The sequence below is a fragment of the Oreochromis niloticus genome, linkage group LG5, assembly GCF_001858045.2.
Source record: "Oreochromis niloticus isolate F11D_XX linkage group LG5, O_niloticus_UMD_NMBU, whole genome shotgun sequence".
Lineage (NCBI taxonomy): Eukaryota > Metazoa > Chordata > Actinopteri > Cichliformes > Cichlidae > Oreochromis > Oreochromis niloticus.
In genome coordinates this window covers 29,114,134-29,133,706 of record NC_031970.2, presented here as the reverse complement: position 1 = coordinate 29,133,706, position 19,573 = coordinate 29,114,134, and the positions used below count along the sequence as shown (strand labels likewise).

The 19,573-nt window shown below is 44.8% G+C and overlaps 1 protein-coding gene across 36 annotated transcripts in view; it reads left to right on the top strand.

The window, feature by feature from the left end:
• The window catches only part of magi1b (membrane associated guanylate kinase, WW and PDZ domain containing 1b), a 135,577-nt gene extending 116,361 nt beyond the window's left edge, over window positions 1–19,216 (top strand). For 32 of the 36 annotated variants that reach the window (XM_019358702.2, XM_019358693.2, XM_019358694.2 and 29 more), the window contains 9 exons: window positions 2,869–2,960; window positions 3,710–3,902; window positions 5,511–5,918; window positions 7,587–7,790; window positions 10,379–10,472; window positions 10,571–10,655; window positions 11,532–11,675; window positions 13,704–13,842; window positions 17,027–19,216. In XM_019358702.2, the coding sequence (XP_019214247.1) occupies window positions 2,869–2,960; window positions 3,710–3,902; window positions 5,511–5,918; window positions 7,587–7,790; window positions 10,379–10,472; window positions 10,571–10,655; window positions 11,532–11,675; window positions 13,704–13,842; window positions 17,027–18,384 (2,717 nt within the window). In that variant the 3' untranslated portion in view covers window positions 18,385–19,216. Of the gene's footprint in view, window positions 1–2,868; window positions 2,961–3,709; window positions 3,903–5,510; window positions 5,919–7,586; window positions 7,791–10,378; window positions 10,473–10,570; window positions 10,656–11,531; window positions 11,676–13,703; window positions 13,843–15,748; window positions 15,829–17,026 lie in introns of all 36 variants that reach the window. The other 4 variants (XM_019358720.2, XM_019358719.2, XM_025907422.1 and 1 more) reach the window with 3 other exon arrangements.
• The last annotated feature ends 357 nt before the right edge of the window (window positions 19,217–19,573 follow it).

The following is a 19,573-nucleotide window of genomic DNA, read 5'->3' as shown; positions in this document are numbered from 1 at the left end:
CACCCCTGGTTTAGATAAAAGAGCTTGTGCATGCTGGTGGATTTACCATTACAGAAAAATAAATAAATATATATAAATAAAGATTTTGGAAGTTACCAGTACTGTTAATTTAGGGCATAAACCTTACATTGGGAGGACATTGTAGAATGTAAAATCAAGTCACCTGTCTTGAAGGAAAACTGCTGATAGATGTCAGTGATGGTAGATGAAGAGCTTAGCTAATAAAGAAAGCCGTTTACATTTGTTTGTATATAGGCTGTCTTGTAAAATTACTAGACTCTAGCTTTATGGCTAGCAGGTACATGTATTTTATTCTGGCATAGCCATGGCAAGCATCTTCTGGTCTTTTTCCCAGCTAAGCTAATTGGCTTTTCTTTCACATTTAGCATTCAGCTATCAAAGTGCTGTCAATCTTCAAAACTGAGACTCCACAGAGCTAGCATACAGAAGTATGTCTGCACATGTAAACGTTCAGACTTCATTGTAATTTTTGTTACTAGCTGTAGACGTATTGGCCTCCAATGTGTTGTTGATTGTGTCCTTTTAAAATTACTAGTTGCCGCTTTCACCCAGTACCAGACAACAGCACCACTGACACACTTTTATTTTAGACTTCCCTTAAGAGGCACATGGTGTATAATTAGTACAAGAGTGGAGTAGATGTTGGTGGATTGTAAACCTCCCCACCCCCCGCCTTGGCAAAGCAAGGGGATTGCACCAATTAAAAAGAATAACCATCATATTCACTGTCAAGTTAAAAAAAAGAGAGAGAGAAAAGAAAAAGATAGCAGAAAGAGAGAAATCTGCAAAGGCTTTTTATTCATTCGTTTATTTATTTTTTTAAAGATCTAATCAGTTTTCCAGCCGCACTTGTTGAGGATTTTCATTATTTAGATGGCTATGAAGAAGAATGAAAAATGAAGGGCTGAGCGTAGGCAGTGGTTCAGACACCTGTTGGAAAGCTGCCATGATTAGTTGAGAGTACAATAGTATTTGATTTGGAAATAAATAAATGAATAACAATAATAGAGGTGGAGTGAAAGAATCCACAACCAAGGGCGGGGGGGATGTTGTCTATATACCCGCCCTCATATGATGACATCCCAGTAGGTGATTTCTAAATTGCCCAGCCAGTTTGATCTGCTAAAATGTTAGAAAAACCCCCAAAGAATAATAATAGGAGAGTTGATCAAAACATTTGAAGGGGATGTAAAGAGAAATATAAAAGAAAGCTGAGCACTCTGAGGTATAGAGTCACAAGGAGAAACACCTTGAACAGCACAGGAGGAACAGCAGGTGTAAAACCTCCACTTCCTCACGCTTCATTGAGCTCTCTCCATAAAACTCACTCCATAGGGCTCAGGCCTTGGATAGGGCAGAGACATTTTTCCACGCAACATTCACTATAATGAAAAATTCTGCCGAGATCAAGGTCTTTAAACTTACCGTGCAGGGAGTGATTTCCATTTGCAGGAAGAAAACGTCCCAAAATCTCGCACAGCATTAGCCTGCTGTAAAAGCGGAGGAAGCTTGCTCGTGCTTTTGTTGGACTTCATTTTGATTATTTTGGGGTTTTAAAAAAAAATTATCTCCTTTTTTGTAACATCATCACTCACAGCTTTGAATAGGGCCGTCTATCTTGGGAAAATATTGATCCGCTCATGCCCAGTTGCCTCACTGTGGGGATCACTTATGGGTCTATTAATGGGCAGGAGCAGCGTGTGCAGTTGACCTTCCTGAGTGCGGGTGCAGATTGCGACAGTTAGCCTTTGACTCTTTCCTCCTCCGGTTCCTCCACAGTAACCCTGTGATAGATTGGAAGAGATAGCTGCGCTCCGCGGGGATTTTAAGTGTTGACTGAAGGAGCAGATTGGAAGCAGACTGCTTATGCTTTCTGCCACCCCACCCTCTCTTAGTGGTTTTAGCGGCCTTGGCAGCAGCGGCTTCAGCTGGAGCAAAAAAGGAAATCTCCCCGAGAGATGTTTGTCTGCACACATAACACAGCTGTGCCCATGGAAATGCATGCGCACGTACGTATATGGGGATTCAAAGCCGCGTATTTAAAGCAAAGAAGCTCAAATGTACAATGGGATAAGGCCACACGCATGCAAATCATCTCCTCCTGTCCTCTGGGCTCTGAGCTCGCTTCAGTCTCCCCTGCTACATTAACCATGAGCTGTCACTCGCTGCGGTGCGGTTCCTCTTTTATAACGCGACACCTTTCGAGTTACTAGTGTACGCACACGGTTCCCTCGTGGCTACGAGTGTGCTGTGACTACCCATACTCAGGGTGGGGGGTCAGGTGGAAAGTGCACTCCAGCATAGCCAAATGATGCATCGCGTGTCACACATCACCTCACAAGAGAAACACTGTAGCCCGTTTGAACGTCTCTAAGGTTCTTTTAAAAAGCTGCGAGAAAGTGAAACTATACTCGGAAAGGATCAGAAGGGAATTATAGTCTGATCGTTTCTAATTATGGAAACGATGGGCACCGATATCTTTTTTCTCAGCCTGTCTTTTCACTTTGTTTTAGCTCTAAAATTATACTCTTCGCCCAAAATAGATCCTTTTTTATCTTTTTATGGCTCGTTTTTTTTTTTTTTACTGTCTGTCTGTGTGCAGTGTGCTACCACAGTGACAAAGCTTTGAACACAAATGATGACATTATTTACATGCTGACATAAACAAACATATCTGATTGTCTCAGAACAGCAGGTGTATCCATTATGGTGACACTGTGGTTGGCTGAATGTGTACCTGAGGGTATTAAATGAAATGTCTGAAGGCATCACTGTGCAGGAATAGAGATCCCACAAGGCTGACTGTGCTTGTGCATAAGTGTTTATTGCAGCTTGTTGATTTCACAGTTCCAGACTTCCAGGAGCAGGACATTTTCCTGTGGAGGAAGGACACGGGGTTCGGCTTCAGGATCCTCGGAGGCAACGAGCCAGGAGAGCCTGTGAGTCTCTCTCCCTCAATCTTTTTCAATCTCACGGCTGAAATCTCTCCAGTTTGCGTTTCAATTTCCTCACTTTTCACCGTACATCTCCAAAGAAATGGATAAACTGACAAGATTGTGTAGCTTGAGTGATGAAAAGGATGCTATATTCCCAGCACTAGTGGGAGCAGCAGCTATAGGATTTTCTTTCAACAGTCTCAACACAACAGTTCTTATCTTCCCCTTGTGTGCACTTCCATGCTTGTGTGTTGGAATTCAACAATTTCATATCTGTGATTGCTTCTCTCTGATCTGACCAATGTAGCCTTAACCAGTGGGGAAAGAAGAAAACCCTGCACACACACCATTTCTTTTTTCTTTTTCTTTAAAGAGTCAATGCTGTTTGTTCTTGTTTACACTAGCCTGCACTGCGTTCCCACCCCCCCTGCTTTTGAAAGGGAAAAAAAATAATGATTTATCTTTAGAGCTTGGCTTGGGTTACTACTGTTACAGGCTTGAGAGAATAGTAAAGATTTAATGCTGAAGTTTAAATTGTAGCTGTGCCGCATGCCAAGTTTATGGCCGCTGAGAAAATCAACACATTTTTATATGTCATGCACTTTAATGTCTTGCTTTTTCTTTTTAGAATACCGCTTGATCGCTTTCCATGCATTTATTTTGCAACGGTGCAGCGTAACGTATAGCTGCACAGTCTTTGTCGCCGCGTGCTTTCGAACGCACGGCAGCCTCATTTGTCTGCTGCGTTTCAGATCTACATCGGCCACATAGTCAAGTACGGGGCTGCAGATGAAGATGGACGCCTGCGATCCGGCGATGAGCTGATATGCGTGGATGGAACGGCGGTGGTGGGAAAGTCGCACCAACTGGTGGTCCAGCTGATGCAGCAGGCTGCCAAGCAGGGCCATGTCAACCTCACAGTGCGGCGCAAAACCACTTACGCTGGTAAGAAGCAAGCAGCTCGAGATGGAGGAGTAGTTTAAGCTTTTTAAAGACCTCCTAAGAGATCCAAGAATACACTCAGGTTATTGTGGCTCAGGACATAGAGTAGGTCATTTACTCCAGTCCACAGAGCAAAGTGTCTGTAAGATACTGAAAGGAAAACTGATTCGGATACATCATCCACCAATATGTGGTTCTGTGAAAATACACAGATGGATAGAATATAGCACCGTAAGAATGTGGCAGTCCATTTATTATTGAATTCTACTGATTTTACTTCTGACTGGTGAAGCCGATGTTTACCTTGGTAGTAAGAAGTGACAAATAATACTGCAGAACTTTTAAAGCAAAATGCAAAAGACAAACAGGTTCATCCATCTACAGTGCAACCAATCAGAACACATTTTATTAAGTCAGTTAATTTCATCCTATTATAAACAGACAGGATCCAATTTCAAATAGTTTCAACTAGTAGCTTTGTTGACCAATAGTCCAAAAATGACCTGTCTCGCTTTACAAGTGAATAAATAAATGATACACCATTTGTTTCTCTATTTAAATTCCTTTATGTGGGATTCAGAATTAGCAGAGCCATAATATTATTTTTTTTTATAAAGTTTTATAAATTGCAAAAACTATAAGTATCTCTAACTGATCAGTTTGTTTACATACAGTGTATATACTGATAACATTTCACTTTATCAGTGAATTTTAATGTGTATTAAGTCAGTTTTGAGAGCAGTCCCAGATGGCTTCATTTATATTTGATTGTATCGTGGTTTTGCAGCTTCGCTTACAGTAAAACATTGTTCAGTTTTAGAAATGCACCCACTACTTTACCAAGTGCCACATTTATGTCAGTCATACTTCCATCAGGAGCCCAGAGGCCTTCTTAATATATACAAGGTCAACCTCCCGCCTTCCTAGAATTTAGTGTAGGTGTGGAAGTGGTCAGCCGCTACCACGAGCTAACACCCACGCCCCACCGCTGACTTCACTCCGGTCAGCGCAGCTCTGCTCCTTTAAAAAAAAAAAAAAAAAAAGGCCCATAAATATGATGGAGAGGGTGGCCAACCTTCGGCCCAATGACAGCAGCCAGACATTAGTGCATTGCTGCTCCCTGTCTGCCTCAGAGCGTCGAGAATATGAGGCGCCTTCCTTGAGCAGCTGTACAGGAAATGAAATGTGGAATGAAATGTCCAGATAGAGCAGGCAGACCACGTCCTCGGTTCATCTTTTGTTGGAAACAGATGAGAGGAGAGATTGGTGAAGAGGCCTTCTTCCAAAGCTGTCCTTTTTTTTTAATCATAAGATAAACTAGGTGTGCTAGAGGAGCTAAATATCTTTTATTTACCTTCTTTTAATATTGTACTGCTCACGTAACGTTTAGGGATGTTCTCATATGTTTTTGTACAGCTTTGCTTTCATTACATTACGTTCTCACACTGATTGTACCTGATTGTCTCCTGAATGTCTCACCTTTGGCTTCACTTCCCTTCTGATCTTTTGCCGTTAATCTTCTATATCTGTGCTTTTTTACCCTCCTGTTTGCACTTTGCACCTCATCTATGCATCTTTCTCACCGTGTCCTCCTCCTCCTGTCATTTTTAGTTAAAGCAGAGGGAGACATGCCTCCATCGCCGGCGTCTTCGCACCACAGCAGCACCCAGGCGCCCAGTTTCACAGAAGATATTGGGAAGCGCACCCCACAGGGCAGCCAGAACTCCCTCAACACGGTGAGCTCCGGCAGCGGTTCCACCTCTGGCATTGGCAGCGGTGGAGGAGGCGGTGGAGGAGGCGGTGGAGGAGGCGGCACCGGAGTCGGCGGCGGGGGCGGCGGCAGCGCCGTGGTCGCCGCTGCGGCCGCCACCACCTCCTCTCAGCCGCCCATCGCCACCCCCGCTGTCGTCTCGTCCGCTTTGCAGCCCTACGACGTAGAGATCCGCCGCGGCGAGAACGAAGGATTCGGTTTCGTCATCGTCTCGTCGGTGTCGAGGCCCGAAGCCGGCACCACCTTCGGTAAGTTAGCACCCGCAACACCACCACCAGCGCGCTGTTGATGGCGGCACATGCTGTTATTTCAAAAATCACTTCTGCTCAGCAAAAACCCAAATCACACTTTGGCTTTTTCCTCATCACCGGGGCCTTTTATCTTCTCGTCTGCATTACGGGAATCCTTTGAATCCTCTATAAAAACCACTGAACGCTAAATAGCCTGACAGCCAGTGCACATTCTGGCTATTTACAGTCCCACCAGATCAATATCAACACTCTTCAAAGAAGTGGTTCTTCTTTCTCATTTTCATCTGAGCCTGTCAAACCAAGACACTGAAACCCTTTCTTCGCCTGCAGCTGCTGCTCACACTCACACAAGGCTTTCATAATTGATCACAAGTGAAGTAGGTCTTACATAAAGCCACTTGTATTATTCAGCTGAACTTAAATGGCTTGTGCGGAGCAGGTTGGCACTAAAAACTTAATAGCAGTTTAATGAGAATGAGCACTGCAAGAAAGATAAATAGGGGAAATGATCAACGTGAATGGGTTCTATTTATTTTCCAGCATATGATTAGAGATATTCGCTTACTCAAACTTTGTCTTCTTTTCTCTTCTTTTTTGTGAGGTTCTTTTTCATTGCTTAGCTGGTGAATGGTGTAGTTTTTCTCTGTTTGATATTGCACTGCAACGCAAGTAAATCAGATTCAGCGTTGCTTTTACAAACTCGTAGCACTGTATCTTTTGTATCCGTACTCCATGTACACTTTTTGCCTGCTGCCATGGCTTCCTACCTACACTAGAAGGACATTGCACCGTGCTCTTCTCTCCCTGTGTGGGTGTACAGCACTGGAAAGGTCTGTGAACGCTTAGCTTTACAGATTGGCTTTTTTTTTTTCTTCTTCTCTTTTTTTAAAGTGAAGCTCCTTTTCACAGGCCAAAGCAGAAAGCACAGGCTAGCAGATGAGCTTTATTTCATTTCAGTTAACGTGTAAAGGAAGATTTATCTCTCTGCTACTCTGCTGCTCTTGATATTTCACAGTCCTAGATGGTTAGGTTTATTCAGGGGGACAGAAACAGGTTGGGATCAGATGAGTTTGTTGTGTATTAAAAGTGTGAATGCAGCGGGAAGGATGGAAGAATAATAATGAAAAGTAAGGAGGGGAGAGGGTGGCGAGAGTAATGAGTGATTGGGTGCGTCAGTCTGTAGTGACTGATGTCGGCCTGCAGAGTGAAACAAACAGAGAGACTTCAGGGTAGCTGGTGAGATGTCAGCTCTGATGTATGTTTGCAGAGTCTAACTTTCTGCAGTTGCAGGTGTTTGGGATGTAGATGAAACAGAGCTGTAACATCACAAGGTTTTTTTAGACGTTGAGAATCGTTTGGAAAACCTATTTAGAGGAAATAGTAAGACAAATCCTCCTATTTCTTTGCAGCGCACATTTAAATTGACCCTTCTTTTCCAGTGCTTGCATATTATCCTCTTCTTCTTCTTCTCAGTGACTTTTGCTTGGCTGACTGTTGGCTGCGGGTCAATTAACCTTAACCCTTCTTGGTCCTCTTCTTCTGCTCCTTCCCCACTTTTCCCTCCCATTTTCCTCCTCTCACCAAACACAATCCCCCAACATTTACACGCGCAAACACACACTCAATCACGCATGCATTACACATCCACATCGATGCTGACCATAGCTGGAAATGCTTGTGTGGCCATGCCCCACAAAATAGGACGCATCATTGAGGGAAGCCCAGCAGACCGCTGCGGGAAGTTGAAAGTCGGCGACCGCATCCTGGCTGTGAATGGATGCTCGATCACCAACAAGTCCCACTCGGACATCGTCAACCTCATCAAGGAGGCTGGAAACACGGTTACACTACGCATCATTCCTGGAGATGGTGAGTAGAGAAAAGAGAATCCAAAACCAGGTCAGATGTTTTTCCCCATATCAGCTATTATTAGATAGCCTGATTATGTTTGAGGAGACTTGTTGTCACTTTCCTGGGTTGTTGTTGTTGTTATTAAGTATTCCTTATGTAAAGTCTGCACTTTCTTCAGTGGCTTTCAAAGTGACTATAACGCCTCCGCAGTGTTGACAGGAGTGATTCTTTGGGGATATTTGGGAGCTTTTTTGGGGGGGGGGGGGGGGGGGGGGTATTTTTTTTAGCTTTCGCGTTCCTGCCTTTTGCGTGCCCGCATTTTTAAAACATGCAAGAGTCATTTAGATTTTGGTGTGTATGTATGCGTGAGCGGAGAGAGGGCGAGCGAGACAGCCACCGAGAGATGCTGAATTTCCTCTGTGCATGTGGGTGTGTCTCCTCTGTCAAAGTGGATTTAAGGAAAAGTTTGTGTGCATTGTATGTTGCGCTGTGCAGCTGAGAACTGTCTGTGCTTTGTGCTGACATATCACCCTGGCGTGCTTCACAAATGCTATTTAATTAAGCGTGTGTGTGTGTGCGTGTGTGTGTGTGTGTGCGCACATGGAAAGGCAATACTCCCTGTCAACCTGCACACTGGTAGGAATAGGAGCTATTTGTCCGCCGCTCGTTGCTTTCCGCCTCGCTTCTTATGGATGGAGAGGGGTTGTTTTTTTTTTTTCTCCCTTCAGAGCAGTTGATGAGAACAGTGAGCCAAAATTGCTCTGCCAAGAAGACACAGAGAGAGCAAGAGAGAAGGCGCTGGCGAGGAATAACTGGATATGCTTTATCGGAAAAGTTCTGGTTTGTGTTTATGTGCATGTGTCAAACAACCAGATGCTGTCTGACACAGAGGCAGAAAGAGTGTCGGGCAGAGATGGTGGCTTGTGTTTCTAAACTTGTGCCTCTGAGTGACTGTTCTGGCTGCCTCCGTTTACAAATGGCTGAGCATCGCCAATTTCTTTGTGGATCAGTCCAATCTTTAAACTTTCTGATGGGAACGAGCGCCATAGCGAGAGCTTCCTCTAAAGGTGAAGTCTGATTCAGCTCAACTCTCCCACCGTGTGAGAGCACAGATGGAGTTTTGTAGTAGCTGATGCTCGGTACGCCTGCAGTGTCGAGGAAACGAGCATGGGAGTCTTCCTGCTGCTGCTCAGTAATACGTGTACAAGAAACTAATACCTTCATCAGAGCTGATGTCTCTGCAGCATAAATTTGGAGCGCAGACAAAGCCCTCCTCATTCTTTCCACTGTGTGAGAAAAGAGAGCTAGACATGCTCGATGTGATATGATTTTTATTGTTTGCACATATTGTATTTTAAGTGTAATCTGTAGCTCTCGTATCCTTTTCCCCTCTGTACTGCTCGTTTTCTTTACCTCCCTTGAATCGATTGTACCTGCTGTCCTTCCCGGCTCACGCCATTCAGGGCTGGAGGGCAAATGTGTGGTCAAAGCCACAGACGAATTACAGAAACGCTTCAGTTCCTTTTCTGTGCACGTTTTATTTACTTATTTATTTAGTTAAGCCAGAAAGGGGAAAGCAGGCAGTAGGTCGCACGCAGAATAGAAGTAATTTCCGGAGAGAAAGCAGTCGGAGGAGAGACGAATGAAGAGAGGCGACAGAAAAAGGAAGTGATTCATGCAAATCAGGCAGAGGGAAAGATAGTGAAGGTTTTTATGGGGGTTAAACGTGAGGCTGCAAAACTGAAAGGGTGGTCGAAGGTTTTCCTTGTGGTTCCTCTCTTTGCCGTCTCAAGTGAAGCTCACCTCACCCGCACTCCCGCTCGAGTGGTCGACACTGTACATCTTGAGCAGCGGGCAATGGAATGGTTGAGCCACCAGGCTCCAGGGGAGTGCCGCAGGGAAAGGAGATTAATAGGTGAGAAGGGAAGTGACCATGAGAAGAATGGCGAGTAGCAGACTGGGGAAGGGGAGGTGCAGAGTTGTAATCAAATGTAGGATGCCTGTAGATGGCCAAGAAGGATGAGGTGGTTAGATAAAACAAAGGTTTGTTTATGCAGCAGGTGTCGCGTGATGACGGCCTGTCTGTTGTTTTTCACTGATAACTGAAAATGAGTGGATCAGTGCAGAGACAAAAGACAGAGTAAACACGAGCTCTAATGCCACTGGCATGGATGTTCCCTACTTGACAATTCAGAGGCAGGAGGATTAGTTTCAGTCCAAAATGTGATGTACAGCCTTTGTACGTTTACCAAATGATTGATGGCACAAACCGCAGTATTACCCAAGTGTCCGGGAACATGGCTAAGTGGTGAAAGAAGCCTGGAAACTGGTTTCGAGGCTCGTGGTGGTCCCTGTAGGTCGGATTGACACAAGGAAAACAATGAAATGTCTCCACATGTGAAATTATTTATGTCGCCCAGGCTTTCAAGAAAACCGGAGAGGCTTCTGTTAGAGTATGTCTATACAAAATGACAGCATATTCAATTACAAGCCTTTTTTCCCTCCCGTCTTCTCATTGGTTGAAAAATACAATCAATCTTGTTCTTTGTTTTTGTTTTGTGTGTTATCTCGTGACGATATCCTCGCTCTTCTTCCGCCCTCTGCAGAATCATCGAACGCATCTCTGTTGACGAATGCAGAGAAGATCGCCACTATAACCACTACTCACACCGCTCAGCAACAGGCCGCACCGGAGGCCAGGTGAGGAGCACGGCACAAAACCGAGTTGCCTAATAATGAAATGTCTTTTGGAGCGACCCCTCACTGAGGCCTCATATTTCACGCTTTTTCTGTTTCAGGACCAACACTAAACCAAAACAGGAGTCATTTGTCCCGCAAGCCGCCCCTCCCCAGCCCCCCACGCAGCAACCCCCAAGCACTCAGGTGAGGAAGAGAGGCGCCGCAGTCTTAGCAGTTACATCAGTCATACGGACACCCATTCATTTCATGTCTCCATCAAAACACGCCGGTCCTCTACACTCCATCAACTTTTCTACCCACATCTAATCTACATTTGTCTCTTCATACATCCATTCAGCTGTTTCGCGATATCTAAACAGTCATTCATCCCCTCCCCTGTCCCTCCATTTATCAACTAATATACCCACTTACCTTCCCAAGGACAAACCAAGTGCATTTTTATTTATTTATCTTTTTACGCCCACCTGCTGGCGTTATCTGAGTGTGCGCATTAAGGAAAGCCTGTTTGCTTTCAAAGTAGCCCCTCAGTCCACTCTGTTCACCGCTGAATTAATCTGCTGGTGTGGAGATGGCTTTCACAGATAGCATTGATCCTCCAGCAGAGGAGATTAGGAGGGCGTAAAGACGGGAGCTGCTGAGGCTGGCTGCCCGTCCTTGTGTGGTTCCCAGACCTCCTCCTCTTTCTCTCTCGTTGTCTGCGCCCTCTCTACTTTTTCAGGCCAGGGCCCACGGCATCAATAATTCAGCGTCCTTACCTGAGCATATGCATGTCCACACACACTCACACACATGCAAGCACGAGCCCGCGCACACACGAAGGGGAAAAGTGTAGCACAACTGTTAAGGTGAGACTTGCCTGAAGGTGGCAATTGTCCCTTGCTTCTGAAATAGGATCCCCCTTCAAAGGAGACACACACACACACACACACACACAAGCACGCACAAACGCAGACACGCGCGCACACTTGAAACCTGAATCACAAAGGTGACTTTGATGCAAACATCTCCTTTCTCCTCTCACTCTCTCTCCCTCCACACATGGCGTCTGTCTCCATCCAGGATTCTGAGTTCTACTCCGTGGACCTGGAGCGAGACAACAAAGGCTTCGGCTTCAGCCTGCGAGGAGGCCGCGAGTACAACATGGACCTGTACGTGCTGAGGTTAGCCGAGGACGGAGCAGCTGTTCGCAACGGAAAGATGATGGTATGGACACACAAATGGGAAACGCAGCTCAGAGGTTGTTTTCTCGGGGTCTTGAAAGGGTCACGCCACCAAACACTTAACCTTAGTTTGACCATCATAAGAACTACTGCTGGAAAAACAGCACTTACCCAAGTAACACTGCAATCTCGTCATCTGTGCTCATATTTAGACCATACAAATTTATGACAGACAGCCTTATTTACAGCCAAATAACATGGAGCTGTTTTACAGGAAATGTTGGACGGCCTATTGAAATGTAACCACTGCTGTACCCCTTTAATATTATACTTAATTATGGAAAACTGTGATGTAATTTTATCAATTTAAGGTTATATGCAGCTGTGTCAACAGGGATGCCATTATTCCCTCAGTAGCTAGAATACCTCCAAATAAGTTTTATTTTTTAACAGCTTGCTTTCTTTGGAAACACCCAACAGATTGTCTAGAAATAATGGCGGACAGTTCCCTCGGTTGTTTTAGTTAATTTTCTGTAATATAGTCGTCTTGGCGTTTGTCAGCGTAGTTTGAAATCGTCTGTAAAAAGCGTTCTAGTGGAATAATTGTAATGTTAATGAGAAATGGTCGGACCTCATTATTTTTGGTGGAGCTGTGCGAGACATTAGCGCTGCAATTTAGCTAAGAAAAATTACGTCTCTTTCCGTTTTTTTTTTTTTTCCTTAGTAATCCAGAGTGTTTTTAAAATGAATGTTTAATTTAACTATTTGTCAAATTTTCTCATCCCTTAATCCGTCAGCTTGCCTGAATGCTATAAAATTATCTTTGGACGGGGGTGCACATAACAGCATATCTGAAAAACGACTGCTGATTGTAACCGTTGTTATAAATACCAATTATAATTTTATAAATCCTTGCCTTCAGGTGCAGTACAAGCCAGTTGACTTTATTGATTAGCTGTGGGCGGGGGAGTTGATGGCAGCCTTGTAGACCTTACAGCCATCACAATAATATTATCTATCAGTATAATTGCTTTTGCATAATGTACCCCCAATTACTGCAAGCCATGCTTCACTGACTCGCAAACAGTCACCTCCGGGCTCGGCCATGCAGACGGTTCACCATCTGATTGTAATATTAAGACACACAAACAGAATATGCACATTTTAATTTATGTTTCACGACAAGCTTGTAAAGTGGCATTCATACATGCCACAGAAGCTGTGATGAAACTGCAATATTTAACCTTTCCATCTGATTAATTGTACATAAATAATAGCACTTTCCCCGGAGTGCTTGATCAAGTGTGAGGTGTTTTTATTTATTCTCTCACTGTGCGTTTGCACGCAGAGAGCCTGTTGGCAGACACTGTATGAATCCGAGATATAGTTTTTCATTTATATTAATATGCTGCAGTTAGGGAGTGTGTGGGAGCGTGGGTGTGTGTGTGCGCGCATTCATTAGCACATTAGTATATGCATATATGGACCCGGCCGTTGGTGTTTGTGCACCTTGTTAGCAGAGATATTAATAGTCGCAGCTCTGTGAGGCAGGGAGAGGTGTCAGCGAGAGATCCGTATTCTGCCAGAGAAGTATTCCCTCTGCGCAGTCAGCACTGACAGATAACCTGAGGAGTGGATTCAAAGAATCAGGAAGCAAAAATGTTTCTTCTAGTTCTTGGGTTTTTTCTCTGTCGTTCTCCCTCTCTGACTCTCCGTGTCACGGTTGCTGCTTTTTGATGCAGTTTGCCCTCCATATATACTCTTGTTTTCTTATTGTGCAGATTACCATTCAGCAGATTTGATAATTAACTCCTCCTCACCCCCTCCACCCTTTCCTTCCCTTTGTGTCATTGTTTCCCTTTGAACCTTATCTTTCTCCTTGTGTACCTTCTTCCCTCCTCTCACTTGTTTTCTTTTGCACCGTGTCTGGCTCTGCGGTCTCCTCTCCTTATTTGGGCTCCTGCTGTCTCTCCCCTTTCCCTCTGATTCACCTCTTCTCCTTTCCATTTTCATCTGTCACTCTTGTTTCCTTTCTCTGCCCCCCCCTTCTGGTGTCCTTCCCGTCCACTAGGTCGGCGACGAAATCTTGGAGATCAACGGCGAGAGCACCAAGGGCATGAAGCACGCACGAGCCATCGAGCTCATCAAGAATGGAGGCCGGCGAGTCCATCTGGTGCTCAAGAGGGGTGACGGCTCTGTGCCTGAATATGGTGGGTCAATCTACGAAAACATTCCCTTCTCGCCCATCTTCACACCCTGAGCCAGGGGACACTCAAGTGGATGGTGGTGGGTTGAAGGTGAAGGAACTAAATCGCTCCCCCTCCCCAAGGATCCTTCACCCCTCCCTGGAGCAAGCCAACCAGGGATGGGAGAGGGGAGTCAGGGGGGTTTGGGGTGAGGGGGTGTTGCTTGGCGCTTTTGGTCTCTTTGTGGTGGAGGTCGCTCCTGGGCTTTTTGGGGATTTCGTGGGAGAGCGGGGGGGTTGAGGCTGCTCCTGTGGGTGCTCTCACCCCCTCCTGCTGTCACCTGCTCTCAGTTTTGTCATGTCATCTCGCTGTCACTTTTCACCTTCTGGGCACTGAGCAAAAGCACTCTGCTGGGACTTTACAGGAAGGTGGTGGGTCTGATTTTCAGTGCTACATGGAAAAAAAGGAAACTGTTTACATGGTTTGACCTGAGTAGCAAAGAAAAAGGAAAGAAAATCAATGTTTCTTGTGGGTGAGAAGTAATATGGATGTCTCTGATTTCTCATTACATGCTAATTTAGCATTAAAAGGAAGAGAAAACTTGATCCGTGGCATCCCGTGATAAAATGGGACCTTTCACAGCTTTGGTTAGGATGTGACACAAACATATTTATGATATTTATTGAAGGTGAATGTAAGCTACTGAACTCCTAAGGGTTTCTAAGTGAGAACTGTGTTGCGAAGAAAAAGACAGTCTAAGGCTTTTTTTTCCTTTTTGCCATTTTCAGTAAATCTCACTGTACTGTGCTTGACATTACTCACTCATCCATGGACTTTTTTTTTGCACCCACTGTCAGTGTTATGGAAAAGCTGTGAAGATAGGGACTCCACCCATCCCCGTTTAAAAAGACGTTGATTCGTTCCAGTTATATTAACTTTTTATAGTGATGATTTAAAAAAAAAAAAAAGAGGCATTTTTACAAGTATTTTTGTTCAGTGTACAGAGCCATGAATCAAAGCCACATATTAATGGATAAAAGTTTATTGCTGCATGAACATGTCAAAAGTGTAAATTGTTTTTGTTTTTTTCCCCCTTCTATTGTCTACTTTCCATAATATTTATGGAACATTTCTTTCTTTTCTGTTTTACTTTTTTTTTTTTTTCTAATCGTATTGAGCAGTTTTGATAGTCACGAGTCATTTTAAATGTTTTCTTTTTCATTTTGTTGCTTTTTTTTGAGTGGATACATTTGCCTGTTTTGAAAAGTTCATTAATGTAAAGTTTATTTGAGCTGAGAATGTGCTGTCAAAACCTGCACCGATGTGACATCATGTGAACTTGTATATTTTGGATCATTGTTTGTACTTTTTAAAAATCTTTATTTTTATTATTTTTTTTTTTAGTTGGCACAACCTTTGACAGTCTCGCCAGTATTTCTTTTGATTTCTATCAGCACTGTAAAACTGCTTAATTTGCTGGTGTGTGTGTGTGTGTGTGTGTGTGTGTGTGTGTGTGTGTGTGTGTGTGTCAGTCTCAGTCTCACTGTTTCAATTTTTTTTTAATTTTCTGCTGCTTCTTCATTCACGTGTCTAGTCGTGTGTGTGTGTGTGTGTGTGTGTGTGTGTGTGTGTGTGGCGACTCCTATGTCAGAGTGTGTGTACACTTGTTTCTGGGGGACTTTACTCTGTAACTGATGGTTTTCACTGGGTTTGGGCAACTTCCTGGACTGTCTCTTTATTCTGAATGAGTCGATGATCAAATAAACACATTTTTTTTCATTATGAATCAACACTGAATAATTCTCCTTTTCTTCCTTCCAGTTGGTTCCACATTTTTCTAAACTACTGTGCTCTTCTTTTTTCCTTCCTTTCTGTTTCTGTGTATCTTCCCTTTCCTCTCGTATTGTGCTGGGCTCTTGTCTTCCTTCAGGGATGGTCGCTCCCCATCTCACTGCATGTATGAGAAATGACAAGATGGGGGAGGCCTCTGTCCTCCAAAATCAGACCACGGTTTGTAGCTGTCCTCCCCTCTCATCTCGGCTCTCTCTCCCACTTCCTGTTTTCCTCTCTCTCTTCTTCTACGTCCTGATGTGTGTGGTGTCGCTTCAGTTCAACCGTGCCAGTGCGCTGCTTCATGCATAAAAATCCATTCACCCAACTACATCTCCAGTGTCACCGCTGCCGTAGCCGTTCTTTTGGATACTTCGTGCATATGTTTGTCCTAGTTGCAATCAACCTGTTGGAAACAAGTCAAAAGTGAAAATGCAGACTTTGGGAATTAGTTTTGATACTTTCAGACCGGTGGTTCTCATTGAGAGTCAACTCTTCTCCTCGAGTGGTCCATAATCCATTGTCGAAGGTCTCCAGAATCATTTGCAATACATTTTCAAACTAAGTTATAATGTTAAAAAGTGTATATCTGCAGGTGGAGACTATTTACTGAAATGACAGGAGCCAGAGTTTTACTCCCACTCACTATATCTCAGGGCCGACGATCTGAAGTATTTAGAATAGCGAACAGTTCTTCTGCCGTCTCAGCACTTGTAAGGTTTTGTCTTAAAAATGCCATATTGATCAAAGCATTGCTGTCGCAGCTTTTGTTGAAGATTTAGCAAGAGGAAGAGCTCCATACAGTTCTGTTTTTTCTTAGCAAAATGCTAAACTACCTTCACCCGCTGCAACTGCAATGCACTTAGAGCAACTTCTAGTCTTTGGATCTCGTCACGACCATTTAATTTGTTCTAAAGATTTACAACGTGTCTAACGCGCCCTGACAGTGCATGAAAGAGCATGGCTAATGAGTCAAATCTAGCAGCATCATCAATATGAAGCAGCAATTACACTGACTGTAACCAGCCTGCGGTCCAGCCACCAGAGAAGCCGTCCCATTCTGCTTCAGAGGTGACTTCCCCTTTAGACCAAGGAGCAGGTTTGTTGTGGGTTTCTTCAAGAAATGGCTGCTTCATAACTTTGTCATTGCCTTTTTAATCTGTGTAAGTTACACTGTTTTACCATTGGCTGCTGCTGTGCCATCTAACAACTTGCCATCTTTGCTGGCATTAACATCAGAATGGCTTCCATTGAAAGTGTTCTCGGCTTCATGTCTGAGTGACTCAGCATGATAAATGTGAAAGCAGATAGAAGCTTTTAGTGTGTCGATGCATGTTTGATCCCCCTGCCCTCGTTTATATGTCCCAATGTGTTGCAGACGACAGCACCAACAACATCAGCGCAGCCAACCCAGCCTCAGGGGTACAAAACGCTGCGGAAGTGAACACCCTGCCCCTGAACGACGCACCATCAGAGTCAAGCGACCCACCAGAACTCCAACAATCATCCCGCAGCAAGAAGGAGCCAGGCCGCCGCTCCCACGGCACTGGCAGGCACACACATTCCAACCACCGCCACCACTCCCCCAGCAAGAAAACCAGCACGGGAAAACACAAGGGCAAAAAGTCGACAGGGAAGAACGCTCCCAAGAAGAAAGATGACAAGAAAAGTGATGGCCGCCACCGCCACCGTAGCCGCCATCGGTCACCTAATAAGGGGCACACCCGGTCGCGCAGTGCAGATAACGTCCTGGATGACCGACGTGGGGGTCACCGCCGAGGCCGTTCTCCAGACAGGCGCCACCACCGCCACCGCTCACCCCACCGCTCGCCCCACCGCTCACCCCGTCGCTTGCCCTACCGCTCTCCTCACCGTTCCCCTTATCGTTCCCCTCACCGCCACCGGTCCCCCTACCGCCCTCGGCAGCAGTCCCCCACCAGACGCCGAGCCCAATCCTCAGACCCCTACCGCCGGTATCGCTCTCCAGAGAGACAGACCCGCAGCAACGAGAAGCCTATTGTGGATGAGCCTGTATTGAAGGAGCCAATCAAAACTCCTGAACCCACCTTCCGTCTGGAAGACAGCATCTTGCGAGAGTCCCCAGCCCTAGACCGCTTAAACAGGGAGGTCACACCGCCACTGCGCAGGGAAGACCGCCTCTATGGAGAGGACAGCCTGCTGATGAAAGCCTCTACCTTGGACAGGTCCTACAGAGGGGGCGATAGCCTGCTCAAGGACATGGCGTTCCGCAACCAGAGAGACATCGCCCTGCCCAGAGTACGCACTCCAGACTCAGATTCAGCTTACAAGAAGTACAGCACGCTGCTGAGGGGTCGTTCGACTGAGAGGTTTGATGGCACACAGCTGAGGGGTCGTTCAACCGATAGGTTTGACGGAACACAGCTGAGGGGTCGTTCGACCGAGAGGTTTGACGGAACACAGCTGAGGGGTCGTTCGACCGAGAGGTTTGACAGGGATGAGCGCTACCCCAGCCGAGACAGCACCCCTGAACCTCTGTACCGCTCCCGTAGTCTCGGACGAGATATATCCCCGATCAGGAGCTTCAGAAGGGACGACTCGGAGGATGAAGAGGACGATGACAATTTTGTGGCGGCTCAAGTGACGCAATACTACAGCACGCTCAAGAACAAGACCAACACCAGTCACTTATCCAAGCCCACGCTCCCTGAGCCCAAGAAGACCTACAAGGAGAATCCCAAAGATCTGAGCATCTGATTGGACAGCTGTCAGCCGATCACAGCAACCACCCACAAAACACCTCAAATACTCACCATCACTACCACTTTGTTCTACAGAAATGCACCCAACTTGTGTAGACATGCTGACACACACACACACACACACACACACACACACACACACACACACACACACACACACACACACACACACACTGTAACAACGCTGAGTTACTAACAAGGTCGAAATTTTGAAAGCTGTTTTTTTTTCTCTTGTTTCAAAATTGTATATTTGATTTTTCTTTGTTTTCTCATTTTGGGTTTTTTTTTTGTTTCTTTGTTTTGTTAAAGTATTCTACATTTACAGATACTCAGACTTTTCCAGAAAATGTAAAACCATAAAAAACAATGATGTGCCTAACAACAGTTCCATTAACAAACACCATTTTTGTTTCGGGTTTGATATGTGGAGGGCAGTTTGTGTGCCCCACTGTCAGATGATGAAATATATGTACTTTTCCACAAGGATCCCTTGGAAGTACTGCGCACCTGGGTCACCATAACCGGTGCTCACAATGATGCTGTGCATGTCTTTACCGGTTTCAATGTCTGTCTCTCTCTCTCTCTCTCTCTCTCTCGCTCTGTCTCTCTTTCTCTCTTGCCTTCGTTCTCTCTCTCTCTCCTTCCAGTGCCACTGTTTTTTAGACATTTGACCAGACTATAGCACAAGCCTGCATTTGTTTGTATATTTTTGACAGTTTGCAGTATGTGTACATTCAGAGGTGATCATTTTAAATGAATGAAGGGAAAATTAAAAAGTTAAACTATGATGATGATGTTAAAATAAAATAATATATTCAACAAATGAACAGTTGTTTTAGCTTTTTTCTCCTTATTATTGCCATTGGAGTCATTCTGGGATTGATTGACCTGCTTAAGTAACACGAAAAAATGCAGATATTGGATGGGAAGAAAGATGTACACTAACAGCTTTTTTTTTTTCTTTTTCTTTTTTTGAGCTCTCATTTTGCCAAACAGAAAACAAAACAGTGGGGAGACTAACATTGTTATCTCAGCCCTGCCAAAAGTGCATGCATATAGATAAAGCCTTTGAAGAAAAGTAAAGCAAAGAGCTTCTGTCCTTTCCCCAACATCAAAGCCCGAAAGAACGATCTTAAAAATGTTCCTTCACTCCTCTTCACAGCTTACTTTGATTTGTGCCTTTT